A 12,601-nucleotide genomic window follows, 5' to 3' on the forward strand; every position below is an offset into this window, starting at 1 on the left:
CCTATTTTCAGGCTGGGATGTAGGTCAGTGGCTAAGCACTTGCCTAGCAAGTACAACATTCTGGGTTTGATCTCTAGTACTAAAAAAGAAAAGACAAATACACACACGCGTGTGCACACACACTCTCACACACACACACACACAGAGATACATACAGATTCTTAAAAAGACAAATATATACAGAGATATATCTGTTTATATCTCTGTATATATATGTATATATACACAGATTTTTTCTTTAAAAAAGAAGCCTGTTTTCTAAGACAAGCAGCTGATGTTTGGCAGTATTCCATTGTTAAACATTGAAGAGATAATTATACTTTTTCAGTGACTAACCTTTGTTGGTCTGTTGAAAAGACATGCTCCACCCCCTCTCTGTAAAAAATCTCTATACTCCAAAATACTGCACTTTGAGAACTTTCTGGAATGGGATACCCTGAGGAAACAAAGAATCTAGTATGTAAATTATTTACCAAAAGCAGTCATCAGAGATTTAAAAAAATTAAAACCCCTGAATTAGATCAACATGCTCATTCTAGAAAAAATATATACACAAATTCAGACAAAGGTACTTACAGTCAGATGCTAAATAAGATTATGTGATGGAATTTGCAAAAGACAGATATACAAAGAAAAATCACAGAAGTGGGGATTTGATTACAACTTGTTCATCAGTCAAGTTTTCCTGTAACTTGTGCTGAAGGAAGTTTGTTAAAGGTTCATTACAACTCTTTCCATTTACACTATATTTCAAAGTAGGATCACTGTTATTAATCACTATATATGGTCACAAAATCAATAAAGACAAATTATGTCTCAAAAAAGGCAAATTATTTTGGCTTTTCTAACTCTGTCCTCAATTAAAGGAGTTCATGAGCCTACTAGACCTAACTTTGGAGGAGAAATTGGGGGATCCATTTATTATAACTCAGGTTTAAACAATGCAAATTTCAGTTAAACAAAGAAGCCATAAAGAGACTGCTGAGCCATATGTATGAATGTTTTGAGTATAAAAACAGAATTAGAGTAAGTTCCTGTGAATAACTTTCTGACTCTCTATTTTGAATAGTATCAGGCAAAGGTCAGGTGTGGGAATGCACATTTATAATCCTAGCTACTGAGTAGATATAAGAGGACCACATGTAGAGGCCAGCCAAGGCAAAGTTAGTGTGACAGCCCATCTGAAAAATAAGCTGAAAGTAAAAGGTCTAGAGGTCATGACTAAAGTAGTAGAGCTCATGCAAACTTCAATCCCAGTATCAAGAGAAAGAAAAACAGAGTGGGAGGGGGCAGGGGAAGGAGAGAGAGAGAACCCAACTTCCTGGACAATATTCATGAGTAGGCAGGAAGGAGCCCTAATGTGATTTATTCTATCAAGTTAATTCACAGTGTATGTAAATACATAGTAAAATATTACACACATGGTCAAGGTTAAGCTGAATCAGGCACACTGTGGCTCCTTAGGAATATCTGTAGTAGTACCCAGTTTGAGAATGTCAAGCCATTCTAAGATATAATACAGTATCTGTATTCTGACATGTGAGGGTAAAGCTCACTACCCTACCACTGATCTTCTATAAGAACTGTATAAAAAGTCATACTTGAGAAAATGTACATTAACTGTAACTTATTTCATTATATCCCATTTAATACTCAGTCCAATAACTACTTTAGAAACTGGAAGTTTAAAAGACAAAAGGTGTTGGATGTGATGGTACACACCGGCAATCCCATTCTCAGGAGGTTGAAATAGGAGGATCACAAATTCAAGGCTAGCATGGGCTACACAGCAAGGCCGTTCCTCAAAAAAAAAAGCAAAAAAACCTACAAACTTTCTAAAAAGCAGAAGGAGAGAAGGATGAAGAAGAAGCATGTATGTGTGTGTCTGATAAGAGGTATCTCCTTTCATAAAACTAATGCTATCAATGCTGCTATTTCTATATATGCCATAAATTACTAAGATGTGGAACTGCATTTCTAGAACTCTGCTCTAAAGTTGCAGAGACAATGGCTGATTCTGTAAAGCTGTCCCCAAGAGGTGGAATACTGGGCAGGCCTGGTGGACAGGAAGAGGGGGTGACACTACCAGCAACCACGCTCAGAGAAATGGGCACAGGACCAGAAATTGCAAACGCATAAGAAATAAAGTAAGGGCTGGGAAGGTGGCTCAGTGGTAGAGCACTTGCCTTGCATGCCTGAGGCCCTGGGTTCAACTCCTCAGCACCACATAAGCAAAAAGAAAAAAGCCGTAGGTGGTGCTGTGGCTCAAGTGGTGGAGCGCTAGCCTGAGCTGAAGAGTTGAGGGACAGCGCCCAGACCCAGAGTTCAGGCCCCACGACCGGACCCCCCAAAAAAAGAAATGAAAAGGAAAAGAAATAAAGTAAGTAGGACAATCCCATGAGTAAGGGAAGGAAACTTCTCCAGCACACTAAGAGTGGGCTGTAGCTTAGGAGGCCTTGGGGAAAAGGTCCCTGGGAAAGGACTGTGTTACTAGGTTTCAGTTCTCAGTTCCCCAAATATCCGCAAAAGGAAAATGCAAGCAGGTGAGTGAATGTTCAAAAGCCTACCACCAGAAGACTTTCAGGCACAATATATCTGACTTAATAAAGCTTTCCTGGTTCTATAAGAAGTATAGTACAATTTTTATTACCTTAAATGTATATATTTACAAGTTGTTTAAAATGCAAATTGATGGCTAAATTGATCTTCACTGACTACTTTAGGTAGACAACCAGCCTTCATGCTAAGTGTGCTAAAAAATTAATGCCTCTCCCAAACTTAGAAGCATTTAGTAATGTGCTTCCTCTAAGGGTTAGTAGGGAGAAGGAACAAATACATTTTGCTTTCATCGCCAACTTTAAATAAAAAAATTAAAATACAAAGTGAATTATCCTAGTCAATTTTTAAATATCAGACAATTAATTGTGGAGTCTCTACTAAATGCTTAGTGTAAGAGACCAGTACCCAAAAGACCATCTTTAACTATATGCAGAAATGTTAGCAAAAGGTATCTATCAATGCACATATAATAAAAACTTACCCTGTTTCCTCCATGATGCAGCCACCCCAGGATTCTGTGCAGTCACACTCTAGTCCAATGAAACAATAAAAGCAACAGGGGGAAAAAGAAACAGAAGTCACATCTTCGATTTGTGTTACAGTTCCTACGAAAAACGCATTACCACTTCCATGTTGAACAGGTACAGACTGAGGTCTTCTAGTCTGTAAACCTCAGAGTCCTTAAATCAATATTTCATTATCTTTTACAAAAGTGTAAATTGCTTCCTAAGAAAATAGCTGGCAGGAAATACAACTGTGGCATCTCCTCATTTTTGTACTCAGACAATTCAATTCGTTTCCTCATTCCCTCATTTACTGAGAGGAACCCTGGGCTGGAGAGTGGAAGGCTGAGTTCCAGACCAAGTTATACCCTTGGCAAGTGACTTAGGCCCCCTTGGTGTTCTTTAGAGGTGTCTTTACCTCTAATCTAGTAGAGAAATTATGTCTCTCTGCCTATGTCCCAGAGTGATTCTGGGGTTCACACAGATGGCATATCCCATGCTTGCTGTGAACCCAACTAATTATCAACAAAGTATGACTAAAAGTTAGACAAAAGAATTCACTTTCCTGGAATCAATACCAGAATTGGGCAGAGACTTAAAGACCAATCTACTAAAATGTTCCATTAAAGAGAGCAAGCTCAGCCAGGTGTTGGTGGCTCATGTCTACAACCCTAGCTCTTGAGGAGGCTAAGATATGTGAATCATGATTCAAAGCCAGCCTAGGAAGGAAAATCCATAATACTCATCTCCAACTAACCACCAAAAAGCCAAAAGTAGAGCTGTGGCTCAAGTGGTAGAGAGATAGCTTTGAGCAAATGCTCAAGGATAGCACCCAGTCCCTGAGTTCAAGCTAAAAAAAAAAAAAGAGTAATCTGAAATAGAAGTAATAATCATTTAAAGAAAAATCATATATTTTACCTAGATATCAGGTATTGCAATTTATTTTTTTCATTTATTGTTTTCCATTTTATTTTCGATCATAAATAACAACATGAACTTAAAATCACAATTCAGAAAAAATAATAATCACTACATAAATGAACAATTCACAATAGAACCAAGAATTTTAGGAAAGGAGAAACTATGATAACCAGCATCAGGAATGACTATTCCTCACTCTGTCATGCTAGCTGACCAAGAAGCAGTTCGAATTGACCCCAGCACTGGCCTCCAGGACTTTCAAACAAGGTTGTCAACTGGTGAAGTCCTGATTTTAAGATGTCTATGCTAACAAAAATCTAAATACTTTTTTTTAATGTAAAGCAAGAATTTCTTTGGGAAAGCAAATGCTCTGAACAAAGTATTAGTAAATAATAGTTTAGGCAACTTTACAAAATGCATCCCAACACTTGTGATAACCACATATTTGATCACATGTCTATAAAGTGCAGTGTTTAAAGCTCATGGGAACTTGATTCCATTTTCCATAATATTATGCATTAAGGACAAAAAAACTATAAAAAGGTATGTAAATACTAAAGTAGATTTTTTTCTTTTCTTCTTTTTGGAGTAAAACCTTACTCCTACTGTCTCATATTTTCATAGAATAGAGAGGGCTTAATTTTAGTAAACAACATGAGTAAACATGGTGGTCTCTTTATAGAAGATCATGCTATAATATCTGTAGGCCTTGAGCACAAGTAATTCTTGCAATATAGAAAAAAATACTAAAAACAATCCTACTGTGTTGGTATAAAGAGGAATATAATTCAGGTTGGATTTTATTCTGATATTAAAAGAAATTAAAACTTTTCATGGACCCCACCCCAAACGATGACAGATCCTAGATACTTTACTTGAAAAGTCATCCCTCTTTTTCTATCTCTCGTCTAATTACTGAAAGTAGCATTACTCACAGAAGTTGTCATGCTTCTGTCCTTCATGGGATCTATGGCCTTGTTTGCATCATTCCTTGGACTACCCTGGGCACCAGAGGATTCTGTCCTCTCTCGCCTGCCCCAAAGCCAGGAAACAGGCTCTGTCTAGGGAAGACTTCTTCTCTAACTTTTCTGATGTGAATAGGTAGGACATAACTACAGTTTAAATATGAGCTCCTTTTATTTCCCAACCCACTAACTACGTGATAGAGTCTCATTTAGTATCTTATGCCTACAACTGAAATTATTAAACCCAAAGGGGAAGTAATCACTGCCCTTAATCTCAACATTCAACCCCATGAAAAGCAGCCAATTCACGTCATGAGAAACTGAGTAGAACTTTATAGATTTATGGAAAGGACGTGTCTTTAACCTAAATAATATTTACCTGAAGTTACCTATTTTATAATTTTTATGGTAATATTTTTGTCAGTAGTGGGGCTTGAACTCAGGGCCTGGGTGATATCCCTGAGTGTTTTAGCTCAAGGCTAGTGCTCTACCACTTAGAGCCACAGCTCCACTTCCTGTTTTATAATTTTTTGGAGGAAAGAAATAGACTACAAATAGAGTACAGTAGATTTGAAGTGAAAAAAGTATTTATTGATTTGACATGCATTATAACACAGAAGGACAGGGAAATGGGAATAAGGTCAATGTACATACTCAGCTTTCTGCTAGAAGGTTCCCATTGGATTCCGAGGTTTTGAGCCAGGCTCTGAGATAACACTTGTGCCACTGCCATTGGAAGACCATACTGTTTTTCAGAGTTGAAAGTGTGTGGGAAACATTTGAGAGAGTGCACAAAGCTAGTTATTATTTCTTAATTGATATCACACATCACCTCAGTTCCCTAAGTAGAACCTCACAACATTGCAAGATGGCATGTGCTCCTTACCACTTCTTCCTTGCTAAAAGTGGGACCAAGAATCAGAAAGGCCCCCTTCCTACATGGTATCTCCCAGACACAAGGACCCACATGCAAATGTGCAATACAAGTTGCAAACACTGTGCTCCAGTTCAATTCATATCCAACCAAGGATAAATTCAACTCAACTATAAGAGAAAGCTCACAGTAAATGGTGACTACTAGGATGACTTGGTAAAACACATACCAGTATTGACCAGGATTTAGGTATAGTTGGTTAGGTTGTAGAGGATGCTTTTGAAAACTAAGAATCTCTTTATAAAAAATAAAGGTGTCAAGAACCCAAGCCATGTTATTAAGAAACCATTTGTTTCAATGCATCTTTTAGAGAGGTAGGTAAAAGACACAAGATTTTTTAAAGTTATATAGAAAGAATAAAAGATACTAATACTATAAACTGACTTAAATATATTAAACATGCAGAAAAAAATCATATATATATATATTTTTTTTATTTTTTTATTTTTTGGTGTCATGGGGCTTGAACTCAGGGTCTGGGTGCTATCCCTGAGCTTTTTCTCACAAGGCTAGCATCTACTACTTAAGCCACAGTGCCACTTCTGGTTTTCTGGTGGCTAACTAGAGATAAGCGTCTTATGGACCTTACTGCTGGTCTGCCTTTGAACCATGGTTCTCAGATCTCAGCCTCCTGAGTAGCTAGGATTACAGGCATGAGCCACTGGCACCCAGATCATGATTTTTAAAAGTAACACAGATGGATAAGCTTGTAAAAATGTATCCTATTGAATCTATAGAAGCTCAAAGCCAGCTTTTGGCTTGCATTTGATACTCAATGAGATCACTATAAACCCAAAGGACCTCTTTGAATCAGTTCTACATTCTAATCTAAGCCATTCATACATGCCCCGTTTTCAAGTCATCATTTAAAACAAGGCTGGAAAGGGATGCAAGCTATACCGTAAGGAAGAAAGATCAGATGCAATGATAAAACTCTACTTAAAGAAAATCAGTGAAACTTACCTCATTCACACCAACACCTCTTGTGCGAGAACAGACACCTCCAAAGAAACTCAGACTACTTCTCTTATAGTGGAATGTCACACGCCTCAAGAAAACAAAGTAGTCTTAGAAACCAATGTAATGATCACCATACAAACTCTGCCAAAACATGTTTATTCTACTACTCTGAAACCACCCTCCTCCAGGAAATAAAAAACTGTACTTTAAATACATTTAAATTTATGTCATCATAAATATTTTTCAATAGAACTTTATTGTTATTACTAAGATGTCGTAACAGAAGGGTTAATATTTCATAAGTCAGGTAATGAGTACATTCCTCTTTGGACAATGTCATCCCTTCCTTCACTTTTACATAGTTTCACTTTCCTGTCCTTGCCCGCAAGTTGCATAGTTTATTTTCTACACAGCGTATCCTGAATACCATGCCTGTATTGATCACCCTTCCTCCGTCCCTTTCTATTCCCCTAATTTGTCTCCCCATAAAAAACAAGACCACCACCATCAACAACAAAAACTCCATGTTTCCATTTCCTGGAATTTGTTTCAATAAAAAGTATTTAAAGTGGGGGTGGGGGAGAAGAGGGGTAAGGGGAAAGATGGGAGGGCAGGGATGGAAAGGGGAAACAAAGAAGGAGGCAACAATGCTTGATAAGAAATGTACTCATTACCTTGCTTATACAATTGCAACCCCTTAGTACAGTATTTTCTTTTTTTAAATTTTTTTTTTTTTTTGTATTTTTTTTGTCGGTCTTGGGGCTTAAACTCTGGGCCTGGGCGCTATCCCTCAGCAATTCAGCTCAAGGTGAGTGCTCTACCGCTTGAGCCACAGCACCACTTCTGGTTTTCTAGTGGTTTACTGGAGATAAGAGTCTCATGGACTTTCCTGCCCGGGCTGGCTTTGAACAGTGATCCTCAGATCTCAGCCTCCTGAGTAGCTAAGATTACAGGCGTGAGCCACTGGTGCCCGGCTTCTGTAAGGTATTTTCACAATAAAAAAAATCTTATTAATAAAAAAATAGCATTTATTTAAAATGTTCAGAGGAGTTACACCTTTGGGTTCCTCCTCATCACAAATATTTTTAAGGTCATGTTGTATAAAATAACTTGAGCTGAGGATGCCTTAACTGAGTACAAGTAAGCATCATGTACTTGCACAGGAATAAAAGAAAAAAAGATAAGCAGGGACTGGGAAGGTGGCTCAGTGGTAGAGCGCTTGCCTTGCATGCCTGAGGCCCTGGGTTTGATTCCCCAGCACCACATAAGCAAAAAGAAAAAAAGCCGGACGTGGCGCTGTGGCTCAAGTGGTAGAGCGCTAGCCTTGAGCTGAAGAGCTGAGGGACAGCACCCAGGCCCACAGTTCAGGCCCCATGACCAGACGTCCCCCCCCCAAAAAAAAGATAAGCAGGACACAGACATTGGTGTTTTTCTAACAGAATATCTTGTACTTATTCAAAATATCGCTCATCGTTATAAATTGACGATTAGATTCAAGTTAAAGGGAAAGATAAGAAAGAAGGAAGGAATGATTGGATTGGATTGGTCCCTACATGGAACGTTGGAGGACTATCTGGAAACAGCTTTGCCATGAGCAGAAGGGATCAGCTCATTATAGCAAAAATAAAGTATAGCATCCTCTTTCTTACTGACAGTAGCTCAACTGTATTTAATGGTTCATCCTAAAATACTTTCTTTCCTAAGCTGTCTTACAGTGAACTGTGGTCCTATAACTAAGAGCTAGCAAATAAATGGCTTATTGTTAAAAAATTGTTGCATGCAAACTTTCAGAAAAACTGGCTTACAAAATTTGACTCAACTAGACAAAGTGACCCATTGCCCGTCTCCCTGTTCTGTAGTCTGCACCAAGATTGGAATTGTACGAAGGGCTGGAATACCAGCAGCCATTTTGAATTGTGATTTGATCTTGAGAATGGAAGGTATGCACTCCATAAGTATAGTAAGGGTCATGAAACCTCCAGCATCTTAGTACTGGAATTCTACTGCCATGCCTCTTTTATAAGAGTGGCATTAAGGGAAAACTTGCTTACCCTTATTTTTTATATGTAACATAACTGGAATGTACTTCAAGCCAAACACTACAGTAAAAGACTGAGGTACGTACGAGATGAGGTGCACAGCATCGGCATGCTGCTTGATGCGCTGACGATATTTGGCAAACTCGTGGAGCATCTGCACAGGGCTGTTGGTGATGTCAATGTGATCCTTCTCAGTCCAGGTCTCTACAGCCACCAAGACAACCCTGGTATTGAGCTGTTCCTTGTAAATCTATGGGTATACAACAGGACAGGTGCAGGAGGAAAACACTGGGTCAAACATGCACGATCAATGAGTCAGTCAGTGGAAGGACAGGAAAGGGGAGGTGAGAGAACATGGGGTCAGAGTTAGCTCATAATAGAAATTCTGCTTTTCCTTTCTCTTTCCCAAAAGAAAAAAAGAAAAAAAAGCACACAATCTGATGTCATGTCACCTACTCTTCTAGAAGGTCATTTCTACCCCAGATGGACACTTTTGGTGGTAATCTATGAGATGATAAGATAGTAGGCATGTAGGGATGTCAAGATTCCTATGCCAGGCTGTAACTGAACAAGGTAAGTAAGACCACCTTTGCAAACCTTCCCGGAGGTACAGGTGGTGTCTGATATACCAGTTCTAAGTACAATACAGCCAGTTATTCTGCCAGGATAAAAAAAAAAAATCACCCAACAATATGGCTGGCTTGCCTGTGGAGCCATGTATATGAAAACCAAAAATAACACTAGATAAGAATTGTGGGTCTAGCCAAAAAAAAAAAGAACAGCCTATTTGTGTCACCCAGCTCACTCTAGCAACAAGGTGCGACCACTCACAAGATTTACATTGTTACCCTTCTCTTTCTCTACTTTTGGCCAAATTGCTAAATAATTCACACCGTTAAGCAATTTCTATGAGTGCTGTTATTTTGTAGTACTTTTAAACTGATTAAGGAAACGATGGATGATCTTTGATCACACTGAAGCAGGGACCCATCATCATGGCTGCACCAAGCTGAAGCTGTAATGACTTAACACATAGGTGAGTTCAGTGTAACATCTTTTTAAAATTCACGGTCGGCTTCCGATCCATATATGGTATCACAAAATAAAAAATGAAACTTTGCAGGATGTGATTCTACTCAATCATGCTGAAATGACTAACCCAGTGCTACCAAGTAAACAGCTTCCACAGGGGAAAAGATGTGTTTAAGATTCTCTTTTCCATATTCAGTAATAGCTTTCCTCTGAGAAGATTGACAAGAGCTGAAATTAAAGAAAGTAATAAGCCAGGCGTAAACTGACTCCCAGAGGTTTGATCCTAATTTTATGTTACATATTCTCTGCACATGCACTCATATTGTAATTTTGCTCAGATGTGCCTACCAGCCACATAACATATGCAAGGTGCACAAAACATGCTATGAATATTTACATGATGGGGGGATGGGACTATTTAGAAGGCAGTTCCATGGAGTAAATAAATATCATTCAGATGCTTGGTAAATTTATACAAAGGATTCTTTTCCACAGTTAAGAGGCAACATAAAATAAATACCAGATAAAATACACTTAACTGAAGATAAGACCACTTTTCCTTAGAATATGAAAAGTGGCCTGCTCTGTTTAATTTATGTGAGCCAAATTGAATTATTTGTTGGAGCATAATTCATAACAATCAGATCTATAGAGTTCCTAACTAAGGCAAGAAAAAGGAAGAAAATCTTAACAATCATTTTTGTAACTTATAAAACAAAAGGAAGAATATCACCAATAGTAAGTATCTGTAAGGTTAGAAGCCTTTGAAGGAGGTATGAATTTGTGTTTCAAATTAGCTTTATTTGGAGACTATACTTAATTCTGTCTAGATTTAAAGTTGAAAACATTCACTATGGGAACACTAGAAAATACATTAGTATCCTTTTTACTTATTGTTTACTTTATCTATATTTTCCAAAGAGACTCTACCTCAATATTTAGACTTTCTCATGGACACCATCTATGCAAGAAAAGCTCAAATTGTTACTAAAAAAATCAGTACAGTCTGCCATGTAAAATGTTCATTCTTTTTGGTAGCTAATTTTCTCCACAGCTTTTTATTCCCCAGGGATTCTGGTGACAATGAGACCTAGCTAACACTTAGAGGCAATATTGTACCGTTATTATGTTAATAAAACATTTTAATATTTAAAGAAATGGAAATGCTAATTTCCCTTATTTGGTTGTTATTCACTGTACACATCTTAAATTATTACATTGCACTTCTTAAGTATGTATTATTAAAATAATAATAATTAATAAAAAGTATGTATTTAAAAGAAAGTAGTAATGTTGGTGTACTAATTCTGAGAATATTCAATTGTGAAGCCAATTACTTTTTAATCCTATCCTATACCCTTTCCAGAAGAATTAGGAATTGCATTTTTACTCTTTCCCAAGAAACAGCTAAGGCAACAAGTGAGCAAATAAGAGATGGAGATATAAACCATGCCATCTTGGTAAAAATAGGTCCAAGAATACAAGGATACTTACAGAATCCACAAGGTTGACCACCGATTTTGCAAAGTTGTTGGTATGTGCATGAGAAGAGCGATGTTTCTTATACTACGAAAAGAAGAGTTACCAGTCATTGCTAAGTCATATTTGACTGTGAAATATCAATACTGCAAAAAGCAGAAATCTCTTAGCCACAGTAGAAATGAGGATGAAAACTATTTAATCTGGCTTGGTCTATCTTATCTTGGATATAATGGTGCTGTGTTATCTTTTCTTTTGTTTTTACTTTTTTTTGCTTTCTTTCTGTTAGGCAAAAAACTATAACTGAAATACCCAGAATGTTGTAGGCAATGGAACCTGCATGAGAAACTTCACTCCTAAGAAATAGTTCTAATTCAATCTTATTGTCTTCCTATTCAATTCTTTTATGGTTTCTCTGAAATGACATTCAATTTGTAAAGAGCTTAGACCAGAAAATAGTGCAGTCTCAATTGGATGTCATCCTTACTTTAAACTCAGGGACATTCATGCATCAAGAAATACCTCTCACACGTTATTTTAGATGCTGTCCATAATAGGAAATGAATCTGGCATACGTTTTGTATATTCCTCAAGAGAAATGCCACTTCCTTTGCCCACTGTCACCATATATATTTGGCAGGCTCCTTTACTTCATTCTCTCTTTACCACTGAGAATATTTGCTTAAACAAGAAATAAGTATGCTTTAATGTTTACATACCTCCTGTTTATTTCCTACAACACTAATAACTCTGGGGACCCACGATAGATGTGCAGAAAAACTGATTATAATGCCACTGCTGGCAGCATCCACTAAAATCCACTGCTATTACATACCTTGGTTATTCATATTATTGCTACCCCTTTGTGTCATAACTTGACCTCAACACTCTTAATGCATTTGTCCTTTTAAAAAAAAGCTTCAATGTAAACACATAATTGGGTCATAAAACATTACATTAATCTAAAGCTGTTCAGGCATCTTAAATGGTTTCTTAAACTTAGAAATAGTTTCAGTAAACAGTTCAGCATTTTGAGTTGCCTAGACATTTCTACAAGCTGACAATTTTCAAAGATACCCTTTAAGAGTAAAAGCAAAAGTCTAAACATGAAGTTTCTTTGAGGTTATAAAAATGTTTTAGAACTAAACGGAGACAATGGTTGTTAATGGTTGTACAACACTGTGAAGGCAGTAAGTATGATGGAATTGT

The 12,601-nt window shown here is 37.4% G+C and overlaps 1 protein-coding gene across 1 annotated transcript in view; it reads right to left on the reverse strand.

The window, feature by feature from the left end:
* Positions 1-12,601, reverse strand: part of Adam23 (ADAM metallopeptidase domain 23) — a 160,073-nt gene that overhangs the window by 40,925 nt on the left and 106,547 nt on the right. Inside the window, exons 9-14 of the mRNA XM_042679084.1 lie at positions 11,408-11,479; positions 8,968-9,131; positions 6,846-6,930; positions 5,603-5,693; positions 3,041-3,089; positions 337-436 (exon numbers count right to left, since the gene is read on the reverse strand). Coding sequence (XP_042535018.1) covers positions 337-436; positions 3,041-3,089; positions 5,603-5,693; positions 6,846-6,930; positions 8,968-9,131; positions 11,408-11,479 — 561 coding nt within the window. The remainder of the gene's footprint in view (positions 1-336; positions 437-3,040; positions 3,090-5,602; positions 5,694-6,845; positions 6,931-8,967; positions 9,132-11,407; positions 11,480-12,601) is intronic.

Source organism: Dipodomys spectabilis, unplaced genomic scaffold (genome assembly GCF_019054845.1).
Source record: "Dipodomys spectabilis isolate Male_0828 unplaced genomic scaffold, ASM1905484v1 ptg000051l, whole genome shotgun sequence".
NCBI lineage: Eukaryota > Metazoa > Chordata > Mammalia > Rodentia > Heteromyidae > Dipodomys > Dipodomys spectabilis.